At 47.0% G+C, this 26,885-nt stretch overlaps 1 protein-coding gene across 3 annotated transcripts in view; it reads right to left on the bottom strand.

Annotated features, from left to right (window-relative positions):
- The window catches only part of NDRG3 (NDRG family member 3), a 589,772-nt gene that overhangs the window by 387,535 nt on the left and 175,352 nt on the right, over positions 1–26,885 (bottom strand). For all 3 annotated transcript variants that reach the window (XM_085619018.1, XM_085619019.1, XM_085619020.1), the window contains exon 6: positions 20,331–20,393. In XM_085619018.1, coding sequence (XP_085475144.1) covers positions 20,331–20,393 — 63 coding nt within the window. The remainder of the gene's footprint in view (positions 1–20,330; positions 20,394–26,885) is intronic.

Raw genomic sequence — 26,885 nt, 5'->3', positions numbered from 1 at the left:
AAAAAAAAAGTTAAAAAAAACGCAAAAGCTTGTCATTCGGTTCATAGTTACAACCCGTTTGAGAACCACTGATCTACAAAATCTATTAAAAATCCCAGTGTAGGAGGAGGAGCCTAGCGCGCAACCAAGATGGCCGCGTAGGTGCGAGGCTCCCGAGGACCTCCGCAACCTCCTACGTTTATCCTGACTTCATCCTGCATCGGTCGAGGGAACTGTGTCGGTGAGCCTGAGCCGAGGTGGTACCTGTTTCCCGTTTTCGAATCGGACCTCGGGTGCCGGAGTGAGCACCGATTGAAGTTTGCGGCCTACTTCTCTCCTGACCCCGGATTCGCGTTTGGGGGCGACCCGGTGGCAAAGTGAACAACGGCGGGCTGGGCCTGGCGAGTCGCGTACCCCGCACTTTCACGCCCCCTTGCTGTCTTCGCAAGTGGGATCGCGGCGCTCTTGGTGTTGGGGTGGCCTCGCTGGGAGACCCTGCCTGCCTGCCTGCTGTGGCCCGCTCCCCCGTCCTGGGGTGGCCCCCGGGAGCTCGTGGCCTTGATTGCTCGCTTTTTACTGCGTGGCTGGTGAGGGTGTGAGACCCGCGACGATGGCCACTAAACAAGATGGAGATCGGTTGAAGGCCAAGTCGACCCGGCGTGGCGCCGCACATCAGGCCAACATCATGGACCGCTACACCCTCCCGAAGGGATCTCCCGGTGGACCGCACAAGTCCTCTGAGTGCCCCCCGGATGCCCCGGACTTGCCCACAGATCTGACTCTGCAAGACGTCATGGGCGCCATTGCTGAGATGAAGGCCTCGGTGGGCCAGCGGTTTGACACGTTAGCGTATAAAATCGACGCGGTCCTCGTTGATGTCAACCTGGTGAGAGCTGATCTCTCGAAGACCAACGACCGGGTCGATTCTTTGGCCCACACCGCGTCGGGCCTCACGACTGAGGTGGCGGCCCTTCAGACGGAGGTACACCGGCTTCGTCAGGCGAGTGCGCTCATGGATCGGCGCCTGGAGGATTCCGAGAGCCGGGCCCGGAGGAATAATATCCGTATCATCGGAGTACCTGAGGGACGGGAGGAGTCGGCGGCGGATATTTTTGTGGAGGACCTGATCACTACCCATCTCCAGCCTCGGGGACTGAGTAAATGTTTTGCGGTGGAGAGGGCTCATAGAGTTCCCGGGGGAAGGCCGAAGGTCGGAGCCCCTCCGCGGCCTCTTATTGCCCGTATCTTTAATTTTCGGGACAGGGATGCAATTCTGCAAGCCTCCAGACTGCAAGGGCCGATTAAGTTGGAGAACATGGCGGTGAACTTTTATCCTGACTTCACCCAAGCGGTCCAGAAACAGAGACTGAGCTTCTTGGGCGTCAAGCGGCGGCTTCGGGACATGAACTTAAAATACGCCATGCTGTTCCCGGCCAGGCTGCGGGTGGAGGTGGATGGTCGCACTCACTTTTTTGACCGTCCTGAAGCGGCCGGGGACTGGCTGGACACTTTGTCTGGGGGTCGGGATCGGGATGGCGGGGGGGGGGGCTGCGGGAGGAGAGGGCCCACTGGACCGGGACTGAGGTGCTGATACTGGGACTCACTCTGGACGAAGATGCTGCCGCTTTCGGCCAAGCTTAGGGTCTCTCGTTTTTTGTACTCGTTCTCCCTCCTTTGTAGGTGGTGCGGGGTCTCGAAGGGGTACGCTTTCCTCCTCTAGGGGGTTTACCTAGTTTCAACAATATAGGGGCGACAGGCGCACTGCAAGTTGGGGGGGCTGTTTGGGCTCATGCAGGGGTGCAGGGAGGGGGGAGTTTTGTTGGGGCGGTTGGGTTGGGGTGGGGTGTTGTTCATTTGTACCACAAGGCAAAAGTATTGTCGTGCTATTCCCAAAGTGCTCTCGGGGGGACGAGTGATTGCTTTCGTTTATGATGGGGGGGTAGGGGACTGAGTCTTTTGTCCTGGAACGTTAATGGACTGGGGGACAGGATAAAGCGAGGTGTGGTCCTGCAGTTCCTGAAACGAATTTCACCTGACATAGTTTTTCTGCAGGAGACGCACCTCATTGGCAACTCCTTTCGTGCTATGAACCGGCGGGGCTACCGCCTTCTGGCCCATTCGGGCTTCACGTCGGGTTCAAGGGGTGTGGGCATCATGGCCAAGACCTCGCTCCCGTTGGAAGTTGATGAGGTACTCCATGATGACAGGGGACGTTACACGGTTCTGGTGGGTAGAATGGAGGGCAGAGTGATTATTTTTGTTTCGGTCTATGTCCCGCCAGGGTTGCAGATGACCACCTTTGCGGATCTGGGGCGCCTCCTCCTTGGCCTTCCGGAGGGGATTCTGGTGGTTGGGGGGGATTTTAACGCTGTGGTTTCCGGAATTGAGGACCGTCACCCCCCTAGGGATCTCCCCCGTGCCCAAGCGTGGTTGTCTGGCCTATTGGATGCCTTGGGGCTGGTGGATTGTTGGCGTTTGAAACATCCTACGCAGAAACAGTACACTTTTCATTCCGGGGCCCATGGCAGTCTATCAAGACTAGACTATGTCCTGGTGCCGGCGGCGCATGCGGGGAGGATCGGGGAGGTGCGCCATTTGGTGCGGGGTATTTCAGACCACTCCCCGCTCTTATTGCACTTCGATATTCTCCCGAGGGGAGAGGGTAGGGTGGCCCCGATTAATCCCTGGTACCTGCGTGACCCCACCATTCGCGCAGAGTTGGTTAAGTCCCTTAAGCGATATTTTGATGATAATGTGGGGTCGGTGTCATCTGCGGTCTCGCTATGGGAGGCATTTAAGACGGTGATTCGGGGGGATGCCCTGTCCCTTATTTCCCATTCCCGGAGGCGCGAGCGGGAGGAGGTGATCCGTGTTGAAACTGAAATAACGGAGATGGAGGGCGACCTCGAATGTGGGGTGACGGATGACAAATTACATGTCCTCCGACTCAAGCAGGCGGCCTATAAGGCCCTCGTCACGGAGGCGGCCAGGGGCCTCAGTAGAGAGCAACAGGGTAACTGTATGATGTGGGTGATAAGGCTGGGAAATTGATTGCGTGGCTGGATAAAAAGGAGAGGGCGAGTCGAGTTGTCCCGTCGATTGAGAAACTGGATGGTGTGTGTGTCACGGAACCGGAAGAAATAGTCGATTGCTTTGCAGAATATTTCCGTGGGGTGTATTCCCCGGTGTCCTCCCGCTCGGAAGAGGATTCCCATGCCCTGCTTAGGGATATCGCGCTGCCTTCCCTTTCGGAGGAGGACAGAGTGTCGTTGGACGCCGCCCCAACCTCTGAAGAAATTGCTCTCGCCATACGCTCGGTCGCTTCCGGCAAGGCCATGGGTCCTAATGGTCTTCCCATCGAATTGTACAAGCTGCGACCGGATACGCTGGCGCCGCATCTCCGTGCGATGTTCCTCGCGGCCCGTTCGGCGGGTTCCCTCCCGCTAGACCAGCGTCTGGCTACTATCGTGGTCATTCACAAGGAGGGGAGGCCGCGGGACCGGGTCACGTCCTACCGGCCTATTTCGCTGCTGAATGCGGAGCCCAAAATTCTCGCCAAGGTGTTGGCCAATCGGCTGGTTGGCGTGGTGTGCGATTTGATTCACCAGGATCAGTCCGGCTTTATCCCCCATCGCAACACTGCGCTTAACCTGCGGCGCTTGCATGGGGTGCTCGCGTGTGTCCCGTTTATACGGGAACCGGCCATTTTGGCATCCCTGGACGCCACTATGGCGTTTGACACACTTGAGTGGCCATATATTTGGGCGACACTGGCGAAGTTTGGGTTTGGCCCGGGATTCATCGGTTGGGTGAAATTGTTGTACTCGGGACCGCTGGCGCAGGTGGTTGTGAACGGTAGAGTGTCGGCTCCGTTTGAGCTGGGCAGGGGCACGCGGCAGGGCTGCCCATTATCACCGCTCCTCTTCGCGCTTGCCCTGGAGCCCCTGGCGGAGTGGCTGCGGTGGGAACCTTCTATTCGTGGTCTCCGATGGACCCCCGAGTATGAGGACCGCGTATCTCTTTACGCTGATGATATTCTTCTGTACCTGGCTTCCCCACGTAAATCACTGATAGTACTGGTTGATGTATTGCACTCATTTGGCCTCAACTCCGGCCTGGTCATCAACTGGGCTAAATCGTGTGTGTATGTCCTCTCTGGGGAGGATCCTATCCTTCCGCGGGGTTGTCCTATCCAGATCGCCCCGCGGGGATTTAGGTACCTGGGTGTCTTCATTACCCTAGACGCGGAGGCCCGATATAGCCAGAACTTGCTTCCCCCCCTCCAGCGCCTGAAGGAGGACGTCGCGCGTTGGAAGCGCTTGCCGCTATCGCCGCTCGGCCGGGCGGCATTGTTTAAGATGATGTCGCTGCCACGTTTCCTGTATGCTTTGCAGAATACAATGGACGTTGTCCCGGCGCGCTACTTTCGCGAGGTGGAGAGTTTGCAGCGCCGACTGTTCTGGGAGGGTCGGCCGCGTATCGCCCTGGCGAAGCTGACGCTCCCGTGGTACGACGGGGGGGTTGCCCTCCCAGATATCAAGCGATATTACTGGGCCTCCCAGCTGGCTGCGATCAATCACGGCCTTTACGGGCCCGCCCTAAACCCGGCCTTTGAGATGGATAAAATGTTACTGCCTGGCGGTGACTATAATCGGGCGCTTTATTCTAGCTCGCATGACGCGCGGCTGACGGGCCCCACGGGGGTCATGGTACGGGTGTGGCACACGGCTAACGTGGCGATGGGGTGGAAGGATCGCTTGACCCGGGCGACGCCACTATACGCATCTGAGCGGCTGGGCTCCCTGTGGACCTCGAAGGGCTTTGAGAAGTGGGACATGATAGGCATCAGCATGGTGGGCGATCTCTGGACGAGGGGGGGATTCAAAACGTTCGATGTGCTGCAGACAGAATTCCAGCTGCAGGACAGGGAGTACTTTCGTTATATGCAGACCCGTCATGCGTTGTGCTCCGTATTTCCGGACGTTGCCTCCATCCCGGAGTACTCCCCTCTGGAGGATAGAGTGCTAGATGGGCATGTCCCGGACGGCACGATTTCATTAATTTACAAAAAGCTCATCAATGACCGTTCAGGACTGCTGACCGGCCTTCGTGAGGCGTGGGGGGCTGATGGATTGGAGCTGGATGACGAGGACTGGGTGTCTGCGGTGGCCTCCCCGAAAGAGGTGGCCATACCGGCCCGCCTTCGCTTCGTCCAGCTCAAGATACTCCATAGGGTCTATGTTACGGGGCCGAGGCTGATGCGTATGGGCTATGCTGTGTAAGCGTGGGTGTGGTTCTCTGGGGACCTCTCTCCATATTCTGTGGGAATGCCCGGAGGTGGTGCGATTCTGGCGTGGTGTGCATGAGGTTTTGCAGGTAGTTACGCATGTGCCGCAGTTGCCTGAGGCGAGGAGATGTCTTTTGAATGTATGGGAGCCAACCGACTACTCAGTGCCGCAGACGTGGTGGGCGACTCTGGGATATATGGTGGCCAAACGTGACATCGCGCAACTGTGGGGTTCCCAGAGGTCGCCGACTGTCTCGGCGTGGAAGGACAACATGGATTGGTGTATGTTTCGGGAAAAGGTGGTGTATGTTGCGAGAGGTAAGCCTGGGACATGGGTGAAAGTATGGGGCCCCTGGAACGCTTACCGTGGGGGAATCTGTACCCCGCCGCTACTGCCTGATCCGTCACCGGCCCCGTCTCCTTAGCCTGTTTGTCTTCCCGGTTCTGGGCAATGAGTTTACTTAGTCCCCGTCCTGACCTATTCCCCCCCTCGATATTCCTATGAATCAGTGGGGTCCCCCCCCCTAGGGGAGCACATGCTGTTGTTTCCGACTGTGGGTTGCCTTGTGGACTTGCTTTTTTGTTATTTATATAAAAATGAAACCGTCGTGTGGGGTCCGGATGGTGTGGCTGCCAACGCCGCTTTCAACTCCTGTGAATTCCCTTTTGCCGCAACGTGCGTTCTATTGTCTGTATTACATGCTCCTTCTGTTTGCTAGCGGCCAGCCTGAAGGTTGTAGGCCCATCTTTGTATATTTTTTGGATTCTGTAATAAACGGTTTAAAAAAAAAATTTAAAAAAAATCCCAGTGTATTTCTGATTTTAAAGCAGACGAAACCAGTTATTCATCCCTGAATAAAAGTCCTCCGTCAGTAGGCAACTGAGAGTTCACCTTCCAATTCAGGTGCAACTCCACTGGCAAAACGTCTCATGGTCACCATCTCCTCATTCATCTTCTGAGACACTAACCATTATATTACATCTGGTAACTCCCACCAAACATTGAACTTCCCCATACTCTTCACTACAACCATAATTGGCAAATGTTTATTAAAATGAACTAGCGCCATCTAGTTCTCTGAAGCACTATTGACAACACGTTGGCGTTGTTGGCCGTGGCAGTGGGTAGCCACCAACTACAACTCCGCTTAGCCTGTTCTGTGGTGTTCACTTGCATGCTCGGCTAAATGTTCTGCCGTGCTTGGACAGGTATCAACTTGGTGGTGCTTGTTAGGTGGCCCACTGGGCACTGCGTGACTGAGCTGTGGCTGTTATAATATCTCCGCTTTGCTTAACACGCCAACTTAATTTCAAGGAACATGGCTCATCACAAACTGCAGCTTTACATAGGTGTCAAGAACTGCTACTTCTCCTCTGAAAGAGGCATGCGGACATGAGGTACTGGAACCGCTGGCAGTGTAACTACTACACAACTGAACGGCGCGGAATTACACCATGGGGCAGCTGTGCACGGCAACCCAGGGCACACCTGCATGTTCAGCAATGGCCCCGGTACATCAGGCTGTGGCATTTCACAACCGGAAGCTCCTGGTCTTTCAGCAGCAGGAGATAGTACGTTGGACACTGTCCTGGTGGCCACTGAGCACACCCGGACGTCCCTGGGGGCCATAATAGACAATGTTGCTACATGCAGATCGCAAGCTTGCTGAAAAGGTCGGCTCAGTGGAACAGACCATAGCAGACATACAGCCACAAACCCAATCATGGAATCTTCCTTGCAGACGCAAACACTGTACACACATTGGAATAAAGGGCTGAAGATGCAGCATGAAGGTCCAGGAGGAACAATATCCGTATAGCAGGATTACCAGAGGAGACGGAGGGCCGAGACGCAGTTATGCACAGAGCGCTGGACGCGAGACCTGCTTCCTCCGAGTGCTCTGTCACAATATTTCTCCATTGAGCGTGCACACCAGGTTCCTGCATGTAGGCCTCTGGCTGGTTCCCATCCAAGGTCTCTGGTGCTAAGAGTGCTCCATTTCCAAGATTCAGACTATCCTGTGTGAAACTAGAAAAGTCTCCAAAGTTACAATAGGAAGCTCCCGTATTAGTTTTTTTTCCAGATTACACAGTTAATTGCAGTTCAGAGTCAACAGAACACATTACTTGCAGTGAAGCGACTTCTTCGGGAGCTAGACTTGAAATATGTGCTCCTTCTCTCAGCGAGCATTTGCGTGATTGTGGGGAGTGACAATTCTTCGACTCCCCAGAAGATGCGTGGCAGAGACTGGAGTCGAACAGCCACCATGTGACTCAACTACCGCAATCAGGCATTTACATGAACCGAAACAATGACAGAGGCCGCCGCCACAAACGCATGTCTTAATAAGGGAAACTGTGTGAGCATTATCCGTGCAAAGGAGCGACTGAACCCACTACCTAGCACTACACTGGATCAAGTTTCTGAACTGGGAACCGTTCTTGCTTGCAAATTTAGGGGTTTATGCATCTTGCGTTCCCTCCCTCTACAACCCACACATAGATATGCTAGTTGTTTGATGCATGCACATTATGTTCCGGTTTGGGCAGGCGCTCAATTGGTGCTCTGCTCATCTGGTATTCAAAGGTTCTTTCTGCCTTGAACTGTTCTGTAGGTTACGTTTCCACATGTTGTACGGCCGTTTCGTAGTCTCTTCGCTGCATGCAATGCCAGGTTTCCTCGTACACATGAAGATTTAGCTCCATGATGCTACGCCGCATGTGGCTTCGCTTCTACAGTGATTGAGGTACTGACATGGAATGTGCACTGTATCCACACTCCTGCATGTTGCTATGTAATCTACTCTTACCCGAAGAGTCACTCCATGCATATCGCTGTGCTGCAGGAGTCCTATTTGACACGCCCAGAGGCGGCTAAACACCCGCATCGGTGGCAGGTTTTTACCATCGATTTCCTCCTATGCCCGGGGGACGATGGTCTGGGTCAGACCAGGGTTTCCATTTATAACGGATGAAGTGATAATAGACAGAGGGTAGGTATACACTCATCTATGGTAGATTAGATGGCCGGCGTGTCCTAATTGGTAGCCTCTTTGCCCCCCCAATAATGATCAAACATACCTGCATTCTCTTTCTGGGGTTCTTTCAAAATGGAATGGGATATCGTGGTTGCTGGGAGGGAATTTTAATAGTGTTCTTGATGTCAATCTAGGCCGCTCGTTTCCTCCACTACTCCGTAGTACTGCTTCATCAAATGCGTGTGTACTCACCAGATGACTACAAAATTGGGGGCTTACTGATATCTGGTGCATTCGTAATGTTACAACAAAGGTATATCCCTTCTAGTCTGCACCACACTCCCTTCATGTCAGGAATGATTGGGGGGTACATCCAAATAGCATAGGTCAAGTGAACTGATTACCTGGGTCGCACCCATTTTGACCATAACCTGCAATATTTAAAGCTTGAGTGGGTGGCGGGCACTCCTCCGATTCTCACTTGGCACTTACAACCAGCAGCCCTGGAGGGCCAAACTTTTTGCTCTTCCTTGGGCACAGCCATAGATGAACATTTTGACTCTAATGATGCCACTACGGAGGTGCTGGTCAATAAAGTGGAAGTGTTCAAAGTGACGCTGTGTGGCATGTGTCTGGGTCTACAATGGAACATCCGTAAAAATCTAGACACTGACATTAAATATTGAACGGAAGCTGTTGGGCTTGGAAAATGCAGCAGTGGGTGACCCCTCCTGGAGGCCTTGCCAGGCAGCAGCACATTGGGACTTGCAGCTCTCCTAGAACGACAGATGCCACAAATATGCTGCCCACTCGGCCAAAACTCATGCTATAGCAGATAGAGTGGAGTCTCTACTAGCTTGGTTCATCCATCCAGATCTCCCCCTTGTCCCAATCAGAGGACTATGCTCCACGGATGGTCCTCGTATTTACTCCCAGAGCGAGATTCATGATGAGCTGAACCGCCACTAAGCATCGCTCTTTTGCTTATTCACTGCTGCAGCCCTAGACGATATAGGCTCCTTTTTAAATGCTGTGCCACTTCCCAAAATCACACAAGACCAGAAGCTGGAGCTAGAGCTAGATGAGCCTATTACGCCCTCTGAAATACGTGAGGCAATACAGGCATTGACAACAGGTAGAACCACGGGCCCAGATGGTTTGCCTGCAGAGTTCTACAAGGTTTACGCCCCAATGTTGTTGCCCCGTTTGCAAGCTCTGTACAAGGAGGCATTGAAGACCTCTTCTCAAGACCTCACTTCGAGAAGTGCTTCTAATTTTGCTGCCAAAGCCAGGCAGAGGCTCAGGAGCCTTGGGCTCCTACAGGCCTATGGCCCTACTTATACAGATTATAAAATCTTAGTGAATATATTACCAGATCTGCCATCCCGGTTGACCACAGCATTAGAACACCCAAATCAGAATGCGTTAGTCTCGGCCTGCTCCACCTCCTTCCATCTGCGGCGGTTCTTTCACATACTGAAATACGCTCCAGTTGACTGGCCTCAGGAGGCCTTTTTACTTCTAGATCTGGAATGTGCCTTCGACTCGCTGGAATGGTCCTTCCTGCTAGCAGTACTGCCCCATTATGGTTTGGTTTTGGTGCTAGATTTATTATTAATGTCAGTGTTATATACACAACCTTTCGCCAGGGTGAAGACTGCCCCCCCCCCCCTTATATCTGATAATCCATACAGAACGGGGGACAAGGTAGGGATGGTCCCTCTCTCCGTTACTCTTTTCCTTAGCGGCGGAGTCTCTAGCGGCTCACCTTCACGCACAGGGTGGCAAGTGGGACATACTATTGGGAGACTGTGTCCACGCTGTATCCTTACATGCAGATGACCTGCTTATATATTTAGGAGCCATCTCCTTTATCCCCACTTAGATTGTATGCACTCTTCGTCAATTTGCCGCTCTCTCTAGCCAGCCGGTTAGTTGGACAAAGTCTTGTTTATCCCAGTTTACCTCAACTATGCCCAACCCATATCTTACCATCGGCACAACTCCACTTACTTGGAAGCCCACTGTTTCAATATTTGGGGCTATAGATTTATCATTCCCCAATGGACCTCTTCGATGGAAACCAGACATGGGCTGTAACGTTGAGAGCCTAGATTTACCTGGCAGCACAGTTCCAATGGATGGCACTGCAGCTTTCTGCTTCGCTGCTATCAGACGCAGCCACGCTGCTACCAGCCTAAAGCCTTTTTTAGCCTACAAAAGCTATTTCACCCCTGTGCTCGTATCCTGTCACCAAGGCCTGCACTCCTGCTAGTTGCTTATCGATGCTATTGGAGGAGCCTCTATCTCACACGCCAGTATATACTTTATGCCCTGGCGCTAGCCCTACTAGGCATGCCACTTGGGTCACAGTTTACCACCACAGCGAAATTTGAGTGGGATGCCGCTGGAATTCAAAAAGTGGGCAATATTTATAGAGATGGTGCACTCCTATCTTATGACACTAGTAGAGGAGGAAGCGCTCCATGTTGAACAGTTTTTGCTGCATCCTTCATTTATGAAGGCAAGGCACTCGGTTGGAGTTGGGGTGACATTACCCACGAACCACCTATGCACCTTACAGTACAATACTTGCATGTCTTGGGGGGGGGGGGGGTATCACCTGCTGCACTGACTGGCTGGGTCCCTACGTTCGCATACAGCACTGCCCCTTGCATTGCTGCACGGCAGATGGGAGGTGGACTTAGGCTGCTCTTGTAGAGACAAGGAACAGGGTGCCATATTGAAAGGCCCTATAAATATCCCTGTAATACAAGATTCTGGCAGATTCAACTGTATATTGGGCATAGAGCCTATCTCACCCCTGATAACATCAATAAGTATTTCCAGCATGCGGACACCGCCTGTCTTCATTGCAGCTGATAAACGCAGACCTCCTGTACATGCTCCAGGTGTGCCCCCATTTACAACAGCACTGGCAGGGGGTAGTGGACCAAATGAAATATTTAACCAACAGAACTCTCATGGTTACATGGGAGGTGGGCATTTTGGAGTTGTATCAAAGGAGCAAGAAATACAAAGTCCCATCTAAATGAACTGATTTAGGGCTGCTGTTGGCCAACAGGTTAATCACCCGCAGAGAGAAATCATCTGACCCTACCCTCCCCCTCCACATCGAAGCCTGGCTGCAGTCATTCATAAACTGGGCTTAGGAGGAAAGCACTGCTTTATATACAGAGGACAATTTAGGACTCCGAAAATACCCTATTGCTACTTATTGGGACACTTTAATGACAGAACTACACACTGACATGCCGGATGGCTCCATAGCTCAAAGCATTCATCTGGAGTGCAGCGGTGGTGCGGAGGAGGGGGGGGGGGGACGAAACGCACTTCCCAACATGGAGGAACCCCTTAGGACACCACTATTAGTATTGCCCAACCCGAATCAGCACTTAACAGCATGGCGGTGGCTAAACACATGGAAGCATAAACCTACCTATCCAACTGTATATGAGGGAACTAAGTGATGTAGGAGCTAGATTTGTTCGATAGTATCATACGCTTATGTTATAATAATGCCTGTGTAAATAATGTTGGAGTTTGTTATAGCAAGCCTATAACATCTATGATAATTGTCATTACTTAATAGATGGTGATCACTTGCACTCATATGACATTACTAAATGTGACATTGTTGTTCAGCACCGCTAATTGACTGCACTGTACCAGTAATGTATGTAACAATTCTTTTTATTTATATAAACGCCAAACAGATTTAAACAACTCTAATACCCTTACCAAAGGTAAGTATATTTTTCTTCTGAATGATGAATGATGCATCTGCTCACCGATTTCTCACCTTATCAGCAAGTCCCAAATCAGTACCTCTCTGGGAGTTGGGAGGTAAGACAGTAGTGCTGATTATCCCAGAGCATCACAAAACAGCTCGGGGAAAGTACCTGTTCCTGCATGCCTCAGATGTGAGGCAGCAGTGCTTTGCAAAAGTTAATGTTAATGTTAATAGAGATTTATAGAGCGCACGTACGCCGATTGGCTTCATGGCGCTGAGGCTCAAGAGGTTGACAGAAAAGACAGAAGCTAACCCTGTATAAATAGCTATGTTTTCAGAGATTTCCTGAACTGAAGAAGGTCGGTGCATGATCGGATTTCAAGCGGAAAGGAATTCCACAATTTGGGGGAAAGAGTGGCGAATCTGCGACCTCCTTGGCGTACCCGTTTGAAACCCGGGATAGCAAGAAGTGAGAGATGAACGGACCTTAAATTGCGTGTGGGAATGTGCCCGAGTATCATGCTATTAATGAACTCAAGACTGGTACCATGCAGGGATTTAAAAATGAGGCAACCCGTTTTGAAGGCACAAAGCTGTGATATTGGAAGCCAATGTAGTTTCCTCAACAAAGGGGTAGCGGTGTGCCATTTAGGTTGGCGATAAATCAATCTTGCTGCCTGGTTCTGAACTATCTGTAGACGCTTAAGCAAGTAGTGAGGCATGCCCAAGTATACAGAATTGGAGTAATCTAGATGGGATAAGACTGTAGAAATCATGGCCTGGCTCAAGGCATCATGAATGAGTAAACTGAATTTTCCTGATTTTGCTTATTTGAAAAAAGCACTTCGACACCACAGCTCCAACCTGAGTTTCCAGGGAGAGGTCGCTGTCCAGAAATACTCCTAAAGTTTTGGCTGACGTGGACGGGGCGGGAGAAGAGCCAAGCTCTGAGGGCCAGTAGTGGGGGCCCCAGTGCTTATGGCTGTCACCAGTGAGAACTCTCTGTCTTATCAGGATTCAGTTTAAGATGATTAAGATCCAGCCAACTTTGGATATATAACATGGTATCCTGGAATTCAGTGATAGAGTTGTGGGAGCTATCAACCCTGAGGATGAGCTGAAGGTCATCAGCGTAGTTGAGAACCAGCACATTCCTGTCTTTAATAGACTGGATCAGGGGTGCCATATAGATGTTAAATAGATGGGGAGAAAGGGCCGAACCCTGAGGGACCCCACAGGTGGTATTACGTGGGGGTGCTAGAAACTGACCCAGACAGACAGCCTGAGAACGATCCTCCAGGAAGGAAGTAAGCCAACGAGCCGCAGTCCCCTGAAAACCAGCCCTCCTGACACGGTCGACCAATATAATATGGTCGACTGTGTCGAAGGCTGCGGAAAGATCCAGCAAGACCAGGGCCCGGGGACAGCCTCTATCAGAATTATCCTGCAAGATGTCCACAACCGTCAGGATCACAGATTCGGTGTAATGGGCAGGCCGAAAGCCAGCCTGATGAGGGTCCAAGTATTTTGATGCCTCTAAAAAATTAGAGGCATTTCGCTACGTGGCCCTCTAGAATCTTGGCCAAAAAGGGTAACAAGGAAATCGGGCGGTAATTGGAAAGGAGCACAGGGTCAGCTCCAGGCTTTTTCAGGAGGGGGACTACTGCTTTTTTAAAAGCCAAGGGGACTATGCCAGATGAAATGGATTCATTCAGTAATGCAAGTACGGGACCAGAATGAATTGCAAGGCAGTCTTTCAATATGTGAGGGGGACAGCAGTCAGATGGAGCGCCTGATTTAATTTCCACTAACAGATCTTGAAAGATCTTGTTACTAATGATAGGGAAACAGCTAAGAGTCCTGTTGTTACAATGTACCACAGGGGGATCTAGTGAAGAGAGATGGGTGGGGATGCTAGCTTTTATTGCGACAATCTTGTCAATAAAGTAATCATTTAACGAATTGCATAGAGCTTGATAAGGGATGGCCTTCAAAAGAGTACGTTCAGGGTTGGATAATTCATCGATTATAGAGAATATTTCTTTAGAGTTTTTATTAGATTTCAGAATATGATTGGAGAAAAAAGCTGCTTTGGCGGTAAGAATGCTTTCCTTGTAGTCTTTCCAAGCAGAAGTATATCGTAATTTGTTTTCTGAAGAGTACCTCAGACGCCATTGTCTCTCCAATTGGCGTAAGGCCAATTTCTGGGCCTTAAGGTCATCAGAGAACCATCTTTGTGCCTCTGCCCGGCGTTCTAATTTGACTTTTTTTAATGGGGCGTGTTTATTGCTAGCATCAAGCAACCATTTGGATACCTTCGTTTCCGAGGTGTTATCGTGGCCAGGGGGTGGAGCTGTATCAGCTAGTGTGTTAAGAAAGTTGTCTTTATTAATAAAATTCCACCTCCTGGCAAGGCCTCCTTCAATCGCATTGATTTTCTTAGTAGAAGATCGGGTCAGTGTGAATTTTAACAAATGGTGATCGGACCAGATGCAGGGTGAGGCTATAGGGATAGAAATGGTCAAGCCACTTGCCCATATTTGATCCAAAATCCGACCCTTCGAATGTGTCGGGGATGAAACTAACAGAGGTTTAAATTTCTGAGCAAGTCTGACATCTCTGCCAATTGGGGCCCTTCCGGAGGGTCACCATACCAGTAATTAAAGTCACCCACAAGGTGGACCTTGGCATGCTCAGTCACAAGTTTAGCTATCTGTTCGCTAAGTGCTAGCGGGAAGTGAGACATCTGCTTAGGTGGTCTGTATAATAAGACACAGACCAAAGAATCATTCGCTGATTCTAATTTTATAACTATGTTCTCGGTGTCTGTAAGAGAAAGACATGTCAAGGAACAGAACCTGAAATTAATATGAATAATAGCAGCAACTCCCCCGCCTGACTTGCTCGAACACCGATTGGCAAAGATGATGTACTAGTCAGGGGGGAGTGCCGCCAGTATATCTGGGGCAGAGTCAGCAGTGAGCCATGTTTCGGTCCTCAAAAGGACGTCAGGTTTATCAGTAAGCAGGAGTAGAAAAATATCCAACTGATGCTTGACCAGGGAGCGCGTATTAAGATAATAAATTGACATAGGCGCAACTCTAGGTTTAACCTGGTTCCGGGGTCTCTGGTTATAAACAGTTGCGGTCTGTAGTTCGGGAAAACTACTCCGTTTGAGGAAAAGGTTATGTGCGACTAGAGGAGGCAAGGCCTCTTGTGAAAAGCCCCAATTTAAAGTGTGCATCTTTTTCAGAGTGGCAGGTGAATATGTGAGAAATTGGGCATGGCAACTGGCCCCTGGGCCCGGACGGGCACAGACGGGCTTGCCTTTAGCGCACCATTGGCGCACTGCCGGCGCGCGTTGCGCTATCATCCTATTTATCTCCACGTAAGGGGAACGTCTAGAGCGCTGGCCGGGCCCCCACCCAATATGTCCGCCCGCACCTGCCTGCTTCGCGTGAGGAATAGGATCGAAGCAGGTTCCGGATGGCCAGCAACAACTGAGTCAGGTGAGCCCTGGGTGATGGTCAGGTTAGGGGGAGAAAGATCAGCCACGCAACTTAGACTAATTAAATTAAAAGGAATACCAGTAACTTTAAAAGGCTCCCTGCTTCCGCCTCAGGAATCAACCTTTAGTATGCAGTATGCAAAGACTATCTCGTAGCTGCTCGGCAAACTGAGACACCTCTGAAACATTCTGAGGGAGCAGCCAGGGCCCGGGTGGAATTGGAATGAATACCCTCTGGAGGTTTTTTTCTTGGCCAAAGATAACAGATCTTAATAAAAAAAAAAAAGAAAAGAATGTCCCAATGCAAAATAGGGCATTTAGGAGCTGCCTGGATACACCCTCTGTAGACGTTACTGCTCCTTGGTTGAATTTGAAGGAGGAAGAGAAATAGTCAGGTCATATGGAATGCAGAATCCACTTTGGGTAAGAAGGATGAGCATGAGCAAAGAACAATCTTCTCTGGGTAGAAAGATAACAAGGGTTCACTGACTCTGCAACAGAAGAAATTGCCACAAACAGAACTGTTTTTAGAGCAAGGAATCAGACTGTTCAACTGAGCACTGGCTAAAATGGAGATGCCATGAAAAGTCAAAACAAGGTGCAAACTACACTGACTAACAATAAACGGAGTGGGAAGGAAATCAAACTTCATGGACAAGATGCACTACTTGTGAAATAGGGAAGGTTGATCATGCAGGCGTATGAAAGCAGACAGGACTGTTAAATAGCCCTAAACCATAGCCAGTGCCAGCAACTGCTGAATGAAGGACAATGCAAACAGCAAGATGTTGGAAAGATGAGATTTAAAGGAGATTACGCCGTCCAACTCACACCACTTTACAAACTTAATCCAGTAGACTCCATATATTTATTTAGTAGCAAGCTTCCTTGCCACAAAGACGAAGACCAAAGAAATCTAACTCGCTCCACTCTCTCCATGCATGTACTGACAGCCTTAGGAGTTTGGGGCGGAGATCATGATCATCTTGTTAGTCTGCTCTGCATGGTAGAGGAAGGGGATGCCGATTGCCAGCACATTGGAATGAAAGGTCCTGCCCACTCGGTCTCAGGCAAATCAAAAGTGGGATTACGGAAATCCAAACAGCAGGCCCAAAGATCAGCTGAATCTAAAGTTATCTCCCAGTGAACCATTCAGAGTTCAATGTATGGCACACAGTGAAGGACACTTTCGGTTTAGAGTCATGGAAAAGAGAAATAAAAGCAAACATCTATCTGGAGAAAATCACCACACCAATTTAGGGTGTAATTCCCAATTGTGGTCCTATGGTGAGTAATGACGATGCATTCCCCTCATAATGAAGGAGATTCCCTGCCCTGCCGCTGGATACACACAGAGACAAATCACTTCCTCACATCGGATACATGACTGCACACAGTCATTTTTGTCAAATGGAAGGTGGTGTTGCTGGCCAACAATTTGTATAATGCCCCCTGAAATGGAAAAGAAAAGCCATCAGGAAAAAATAGACCGCTTGCAGCTGGAGCACTAAAGCCCTGTATCGTTATGTCATCCAGATTAGCACACCAGCGAAGAAGTGATCATAGAAACCTGAGACAGTCTGTGTGTATAAGTGGGAAGGGAGTTTGGGGGCCTTGGGGGTTTAGGGGGGGCATGAGTGGCTGTTAAGGTGAATTTGTGAGTACAGATTGTTATGCACAAAGTAGGAAGCCTGCAACCAAGCCTAGAGACATCTGTGGTGTTTACAGGCACAGGCAAAAACCAATTGGATGCACAAGGCCATGAGACCAAAAGGTGCAACACATGCTGGACCATCAGACAACCTTGAGTGAGAAATCAGTATAGTCGCCCATATATCTGATCCTCAAAGGAGGGGAAGAAGCTCCTTAAGATCTTAAAAGCACCAAACACGTTTTGTTCCTTTAAGGCACAAGCCTTTAGAACTTCTTCAGGGCATTAAGCGCAGAATGCACGAATATCGTATCCGTTATCAATAGAGGAATTTTGATAGTCCTTCATTAATATAGTGAAGCTTCCAATAATCCAAATCATCCCACCTGAAAACATGTGTACAACTGAACCATCTTGGTTTAAATCAATTGAGGATGTGCTCCTGGTTGTTAAAAGAAGCTCAGAGTAGTAAGGTGTTCCGCCGTGATACGCGGCTCCCGACCTTCTATACATCCTCCCTGGAAAGACCAATTTGGTTAATCTTTCAATATTTGCCTTCACCTTCTCCTTCGCCACTGAGAGGATATTCAGCTTCCCAGTGACATAGACTTCGAAAGAGGCACTGATGAAGGGCCTGATCAAACAGGACCCTAGCTGTTTTTGACTTGATAGGGGTGGGGGTGTTCAGGCCAGGGCGGAAGAAGAATTAGGAACAAAACAGATAGTGGACAGTCCCAGGAACAGGACCGCTTTGTTGAGGAAGATGACTTACCTTCCAGGGAGCATTCTCCTAAGACCTCTTCCCATAAAAAAAACTGTAATAGAAAGGAGAAATCGCCTTTGGGAGAAGTTATGCATTTGGGAGTCTCCCTGCTTGCCTTAGCCAAAATAAAGTTTCCCCCTCACACCCTGAAGGCCTTCGGGTGCATGAAAGTATAAGAATCACAGGCTACAGTGTCATGCCCTGACCCCAGACAACAAAAAGCAGACAGTGGTCCAAAAGGGATATATTCTTGCACCACTGTCGCCAAGGGTTTAACTCTTAAATCCCTTGAGAAGATATTTGGCCCAGCTTATGTCCAACAGCTGAGAACTTTGTCTAAAAGACACGAAGAGGGAGAGCTGCACCATGTTGATAAGGTGGAGAAACACCAGAGCACATGTTAGTGCCTTATATATCCATATCCTTATATGTCCAGTTACTGGATTCATGGCTGAATATGTGTGGCAACACAGACTTGAGTTCCATACAACCCCAGAGTAGGAGTGGTGCTGGACACCACTGTCAATTAAGTGTCATTGGGAGTTCTTCGCCTCAGTGATGGGGTGAGATATGGTCTGATTCCCAACTCCGCTACCCAGTGAAGTTTTTCCTTCTTGGGCTGAGAAATCAACACAAAGGAAGAGGGGATAGCTGCAGGATGCTTGAGTGATAGGACACCAGGCACCAGAGCTTTAGAAGGCTGGATTCAAGTCAGTGACTAGATGAACTAGGCAATATGACACAGGCAGTACTATCTGGCTTCAAGTTTGTACATTTACTGTAAAATTTCTTCATGCACTTTTAGACTGCATTCGTTGAGGAAGTAAGGGCCCAAAACTTTCAAAGTACTTTCTCAATGCTTTAAACACCATGTGCAGCTCTGGTGGAGGCAGCATGCATTCTTGGACCTTAAGCTCCTTGCTGGTAAATAGTGGCAGATTTTGCAGACACAGGGATCCTTTACACATCCTTGTGCATAAGTACATGGTAACTTAAAGTGGTTCTTTACGTCATTTTACTCATCAATAAACCAGGAGGGTGTCGGGAGCACCCATCCTCCTATAGTTTTTAAATCTCACTGGATTCAGTGACTTGCATACCACTGCAAACCCCTAAGTGCTAAAAAAAAGCAACATGAATCCTAAAAATATACAACCGTAACAATTACAATACCAACAATAAAAATAATAAATTTACATGATAAAAATACAACTGCAGAAAATATCATGCACCTTACATTTTCCACTACACCTGGTGAACCTACTTGAGATTTACTAACATGATCCAAGCAAAGGTCCTTTAGGACTCAGTTTGGATAATGAAAAACAAAAGTAGTATATATGCAGTGCTTCCAAGTCAAAGAAAAGTTGTTTCTGCAAAACTCATCCACTAGTTGGAGATCCATACACTTAATCTTTGAGCTTAATGTTTTTTACTCGCCTGACTGATGTCATTTTTATTGATACTATGCTAATTTACATGATGTTTAATATTGTTGCTAATTCTTCGAATGCCCTAGAATTTCCAATAAAACAGATTTGTAATTCTTCATTGAGCATTATTTACTTGTCCATTCGCTAAGAGGTCAATTGGCGTGACAGATGTTTCCCAACTAGCAGCTACTCGAAACATTTCGCTCTGAGAACAGGTCGTGTAATACATAGAGCAAACCTATTGCTGACCATATGCTTGCCTCAAAGACCCCATGTAGCTCGGAATGCTTAATTTACCATACCATTTTGTGATGTTATCGGCAGAAATTCATTAACCAATAACATTCAGATTTGAAATTGTGCAGCACAAACCCCAAATTGGGTGATCACAAAAGTCACGTACCAAACATCATAAGTCATGTGTTTCACATAGTGCCAGGAGGGTATTTGAGAACGCTGTAAAATCTAACTAGGTAGAAATAAATGTTGTAAATAACTTCAGTAGGCTTGTGTGGGAAAGACACCATTTGAGGGCGTAGGTTTGAAAAAGACTTCAGAAAAGTTGAAGAGTTTCACTCTGATCTCTGAAAGTCACAGTTTGGAGGGGCAATGCAAAACTTCACCATTAGGCCTCCTTTATAGGAGCTTCCTTGGACTGATGAAAGAAAATTGCTGTTAAGGTGTCTGTGGATATACTTCTTTAGGTAGGGTAGTTAGTACTCTATTATCCCCAGTGATATTTTGTGTGAAAGCAGACAATGCTTGCATTTTGTGGTGAAATAGAATAGAAGGTGCTGCAATATTCAATCAAAGACAAAAGAATGTAGAATGTTAATGTATGCAGCACAGCAACGGCATACGCCTCTCTAAAAGGACAGCAACATTCACCTTACCACACTACAAATTTGTTTTAGAACGATGAACCTACACCCGTAGGAAAATAAATGCTACATGCATGGGCACATGAAAGAACTTACTTTAAATGAGTTAAAACAGCAGGCAACATTTCAGCAAGTTCATCCATCGTAGGGTACTGATATCTGAAAATGTAAGTCAAATTACAATCAGAAGCAATTATACCACGATGAGTGCGCTAGCAATGCATAAGGAACTTATTTTGATGTAAACTGCAACAAGGAAACGTGAGCATAGAAGTGAATACTAATAAGACCTAGAAATCTGTACATAAAAATGTATCAACTAGTTGATCCACTCTAGAGGTGTCAGGCGTCTACAACAAAACAAGCACTAAGCAAGCTCACTCTGGCCAGAGTCAATTTATCCCCTTTCAATATACAGCCAAGAAACCATGCACATTCGTGGTTATTTTTGACAGCCACAATTCTAGAGTTCCAAAGGCTACCAAGAGGTTTAATGCCAAAAAGGTGGGAGGTAGAGGTTGTAGGGAGAATCAAGATGGCTAGGTGGCATGTGGACTCCCAGTCAAATCCTACTTTGATGCGGATTTGAGACTCATGGGGGTGCAGTACAGTCTGACAGAACAGTTCTCCCCTTGGATAAATATGTGGTGCCTCTGACAGAATATCCAGGGTGAGGTTTGAATATCCCGCTCTGATGGACTGAAGAGGAGCACCTCTTGTCTAATCTCCTGGTCGGCAAACAGAGGCCACCTTTTAACACGGTGTCAATGGTGGCCACCTAGCTTGCATTGCCTCCTAGATTTGTGGATAGCTCAGCTGGGTGCACTAGCTTGATCAGTGGTGCCGGCAGACCAGGGTGAGCGGCTTGATTTTTCTATGTGCGTTGCTGCTTAACCTGGAACCTGGATGTCTTGGGGATGATCGAGCAGCAAAGGGAGCCAGCAGCAGTGTGGCCCTGAAAAAGCAACTTCTAAGGGCACTGGACTGGCCAGGGTCACCCACCCACCCACATTGCAGACACCCTTATGTTACATGAGAAAGCAAGAGAAATTATTAGTAATACCCAAGTGAGTAAGCTACGCTAGTCCTGTTTGAACTGTGGCTTGCACTATGTAGGAAAGGAGAAGCCAGAAAAAGTACTTTACCATAAGAAAGACTTCCAAAGAAGGGGTGGATGATTCCTCCCAAGGTGAGAGGACACTTTAGCATTCTATTGAAGAGTTGAACACAGAACTGGTGCTGAAAACTGCTGGGAAACGCAGTGAACTCCATGAAATACCACCCGGAAGGTCTAGCAAGATAAAAGTAAGGGAAAATTAAATCTAAGGATGGTACACAATGTGCAAGAACTGGTAGATGGGAGACTAAATGGTCTGTTAAGGACCCAACCTCCTTCAAAAGCTGCAGCACTGAAGCTACAATAAAACTGGGCACTATTATATATCTATAGGGAGGCATTCTTCCCCATCAGAACTCGCTGCAGAGCTGCTACCTAAGGATATGTAAAAGGCTTGAAGAACTACTGGTGATGGAGCTGAAGGGAGAGCAAGAGCCAGTGAGGGAAGGCTTTTAGAGTTCCCTCTAGAGCTTGCTCAAGAGACCGTGAATACTGACGTTGAAACTACTGTGGCAATATGAAAAGAAAACATTGAGAGCAGTAATAAGCTGAAAAAGATGTCCCTATGCTCTACCAGCCTATTTTTTCCTGGAGTATACCCTGATACACTTTCACATAAGTAGAATTTGCTGGAAATTGGAAAGGGACTATTGGATAAAGGGGTAACAGCATCAGTAGGGTTTCCAGCAAAGCTAATGGTGGAACAGGAAGCCTAGCGTTATGCTCTCACAAGCAGACTGGAACCAGAAGCATCCTGGAGAGTTTGAAAGATTGTGGGTAATCATTAACAGTAGCTGGAAATTGTCTTGTATCAGACATGACTGGAGTACAGGGAGCTGGAACCTTTCATCTTGGTGAAGTAGGAATAGTTTAATCACTGTCTCTGGGAGAGGAGAAGCAGCAGGATTGGGAGTATCATAACTTGCTTGCAGTTTCAGCATTATGATTTTTGTATTCCGGCTTCTTCCTTCCCTGTGGCCACTGGGGACCAACGAGTACTATAGTGTTTGAACATTATCAGTGCATGCTCATAATGTTATGATAACCTTTATCTTATTAAAGTAACAGCCATGAAGTGATGGAACGGCCTTGAAGTATTTGTTTGAGGTTATCTGTGCAAGCTATGAATAAAAAGATTTAAACCCTAAATGCCAAAAATGTACATACCTCTGACTAGGGGTTGTTCACGTTGCAGACAAGAAGACGTACAGTTTAGGTTCTCACATAGTCCAATTAAATTACAATATAATAGAGAGAAAACAAGCATTACTGTATAGTGTACCCTATAAGGAGCCACTAGGAAGAGCTGCCCAATGTCCCCTGAATTAGATGCGCTCTCAATTGAGCCTGAAGCAAGTTAGGCAGCTATTCAGAGACAGCTGGATTTGCCTTAGCTGGACAAAATCAAATGGAAATTGAGGACAGGCAATCATCTAGGCACAGTTTTATAGAGAACCCACTGCCTGTAATGTATGCCGAGCTTCCAGCATGCATCCAAATAGTAAAGCCTTTGACTTAATTAATCATATCTGCAATGTATCCACAAAGAACTAGTAGTAGAATTCATGGAGGTCACTGAAACCACAATTTTATTTTTACGGTGCAAACACTCATTTTGACCAGACTAGATCTTGCTCACAACTGCCCGTTAGTCCTTCAGTTGCTCATATACATACAAATTATTCTCATGGTCTGATAGATTTCCTTTTCCATGTGTGACAGTTTATTAAACAATAAGCAAGATGACTGGATTTCCTGGAGGTTGTGTTTTAGGTTTTTTTTTTAATTCGTATGCATCGCCAGTAGAAAATATATTGTTAGTAATATTGGACATTACACAAATATTTCATTTCATATTAGTTCAATTATCCAACCTCAATAAAAGTTGGCAGTATACCACCTGGTTAATGCTGGATAGGGACTATGGTCCATTAATTTATAAAATATTATATTCTGTAATAGTTTGAGCTTCTTGGACATTGTCCCTTGTCAAGTAAGATTATTTCATCCTTCATCTACTATCTTGATTTCGATGGAGTTTTCTTTAACAAAAGAATTGCAAATCTCAAATTTTTGTAAAATGTCTTCTTCCATGATGGTTGGTTCTTCATATCTCTTATCACCAGTTAATAGAATAAATCAATTTAGTTTACTGGCATTCTAGAGGCACAGAATCATGACTGCGGTTTGGACCCATCACTTAAAGTTCTTCTAAACCCCATTATGCCACCACATTAATTTCAAATTCAGTGTTTGCAGAGTATGTATATGCATTGGTCAAGTTAGTAGATCCCTTGGTAATGTTCCTTTTTTCCTTCTAGTTAGGTTTTCTCTCTTTTTATTAATTGAATAGAATTTGGCAATTTCTTCCCTTTCTTATATTACATCACCAATGGGCTAGAGCAATGCGTATTCCACTCCATAATGTCAGTCTTTTGTTGGTTGACGTAATATCCTGATAATTTCCCAAATTACTCTAGGGTATTGCAGATCTCTGGGAGGGATTTCTCCAGTTCACTGGTATAGATCATTAAGACATCCGCGTACAGGACCACCTCATTTCCCCACCCTTTACACATAAAAGGGCTTATATTTAAGCCTGATCTTAATTTGTCAGAGGCTCAATATACATATTAAAAAGTAAGAGGGACAAAGGGTAACCCGACGCGTCCCTCTTGATTATTTGATCTGAGATTTCCATTTACTAGAATCCTAGCAGTAGAGTTACTATAGATCGCTGACACAGCTCTAGAAAATTACTCCATCCCCCCCCCCCCAGGTCGTACTGCCTAATTGTCGATTGTAGGAAGGGCCAACTAACCCGATCAAATGCCTTTGCAGCAGCAAATTTAAGGCCCATCAGAGGAATCTTACTTCCGATAGCTAAGTCAATTGTTCCAATAAAATCGTGTAGTTGTCTCCCTTTAATAAAACCCTTTTGAACGATGCGGACGAAATGCCCGATAATACTCTCCAAACATATTGCCAGAATCTGGGTATAAATCTTATTATCACAGTTTAAGAGATATCGGTCTATATGATTTGCAAAACCTAGGGTTTTCATTTGGTTTTAAGAGGATACAAATCGTGGCTTCCTACCAGGATCGTGGAAGTTCTTTTCTTTCTACAAAGGCAGCATTTATCATTTCCCTAAACCATGGGGCCAGTTCTTCCTTCAGAGCTCTATATAGTTCATTGGCGAGGCGGACTGGGGCAGCTGCTTTGTCTTTTTTTTATTTTTACCATTCCAGCTCTTAGTTCTTCTAAGCTTATCTCCAAACAGAGGAATTCTTTTGAGGTTTGACAGTCTAGTGATATTCATTTCTTCATAGTAATTTTGTAACTGTTCCCTGGTTACTACTGTATCTTCATTGTACAAATTTGTAAAAAAAAAAAAAAAAGTGTACAAAAGCTGCCTCCAGTTCTTTGTCCTCTCTACACGATTTACCAGTCTTGGGATCTAACATTTCTATAACCTTACTCTTATTAAATTCAGATTTCGTTTTCCATGCCAGTAATTTACCGCAGCCCTCCCCATATTCATAGTGGGATAGCTTACTAACCTCCCATTTTTTCCTCAATTCCCTCATCCAGAAAAAAATGATAAGCTTTATCTAGCCTGCTGCAAGTTCCCCTGTATTCAAGCCCGGCTCAGTACGTTCAGATAGTTCTCCAATTTCTTAGTAAGTTTAGTTATGTTAATCTCAAATTTCTCAATCTTGACTTTCCGCTCCCTACTCTGGCAAAAGGAGAGGTTAATTAAATCGCTCCCTTATAAAAGCTTTGTACGAGTCACAAACTATATGCAACGGGGCTGAGAGTTTATTAATCTGAAATAATTTATTGGTTTCTTTCTTCAGTAGTTCAATTAAATCAGCTGTCAGAGCGATGATTCCTTATACTTGCACAGGAAGTGAAGATGCCTATTCCCTATGCCCCCTCCAGGAAATACCCCTGACACCTATTAATGTAAAGTGTCCTGAAGTATCTCCACAAGGGGGAAGGGGGAGTTGGATAAAAGTAACAAACGAGAAGAGACTGCCTGTAGTCATCAGCTTTCCACACCTCGTCTTCTCCTTAGTGATAGAGTGCAGCTTCGGATTACTAGGTTCTAGAAAACTATATAACATTTGGCTTTAGCTCCTCTTCTAATTCTCTTCAAAGTCTTATCTCTTACTATCTTTCATTATTGGATTCTATTTAGTATTGGCTTGCTCCTCTTCAATTCCCCTTAAATGATTCTCTAATTTCTTTACAGGAAGAAGATTCCAGGAAGATTCACACTCTTCAGGTAAGTACCAAATTGTTGAAAAATATTGTTTCTTCTAAACAATAGTGGTAATTACATTAATTATCATAAAAATGTACTTGGCCCTTTCTGGTGAGAAAAGTTCTGGCATTCGTCCTCAAGAGCAGTTGTTCACTCGCACACGAGTGCTTTGGTTTCCTTCTTCAGACACTGCTCACTTCGATTGAAGACTACACTCACCAAGTCTTCCGTCAGATTTCTGAAGTATTTCCGCGCATGCACGCTAGTCGAACACACACATGGACGAAGAGAGTTGTACGCGGTAGCGAGTGCGTAGAATCTGGGAAAAGTCACTTGGGCGAGGAAAAGGCATTGCAGGAAAGCAACGAACAGGTATAACCCGACGAGGAAGGCGGCGAAAACTATCCTTTTTTTTTTTTAAAAAAATTTTTTATTGAACAGGCTGATGAGAAAAACGTACAATAATACATATGTTTGTTCACAGAGAGGGAGGAAAAGGAAGGTATAAGAAAAAAAAAACATCCCCAGACAAATAAACGCAATTAAGCTCAGAAAGAAAGAAAAAAAAAAAAAAAAAAAAAAAAAACGCAACACTATTCCAAAAATTCACCCCAGATCTTTTCAAATTTCATCAAAGAGCGGGTCCCCCTAAGATTAGCTAATGAAGCCTCCATTGAATAAATCTCGATTACTAGTGTCCACCAATCCCACACCGATGGTGGATCGGGGCAGATCCAAGCTCTGGCAAGAGTTAGTTTATCACAAGACATGAGGATTGAAACCAGAGCATCCTGAGAGAAAGGGGTGGGATTGATGTCTAATAAGACGAAGGAGGCAGAGAGTGAGGGAAGCTGGATTGATCTAGTTCCAAGAACTTTACGGATGTCTGACCAGTAGTCCTTAAGAGTGGGACAAGAGAACAGCATGTGTGCCAAGTCAACTGCGTGGGCCGAGCATTTGGGGCATTTGGTATGCTCATTCGTAGCGTTGTTGGGGGACCACCTGGAGATGACTTCTGGTGTGTAATATAGCATGCAAGTCGTTCTAAATTGCTGTAGCCTCAAGCTGGAAGAGTGAACACTGCTGTTAATATTAGATAGGGAGCGTTCTATGACTTTCGGAGTGACATTTGTGTCTAAGACCCTGCTCCATTTGGCGGCTAATTTAGAGCAATCATTTTGTATGAAGTTGGTTAAAAAACTATAAGTATCGCTTATTGCTGATTTGATTGTTGAGGAGTGGAAGTGGGTCCAGATATCGGAGT

This window comes from Triturus cristatus, chromosome 7, assembly GCF_964204655.1.
Source record: "Triturus cristatus chromosome 7, aTriCri1.1, whole genome shotgun sequence".
Taxonomy (NCBI): Eukaryota; Metazoa; Chordata; class Amphibia; order Caudata; family Salamandridae; genus Triturus; species Triturus cristatus.
This window is presented reverse-complemented; position numbering and strand designations above follow the sequence as displayed.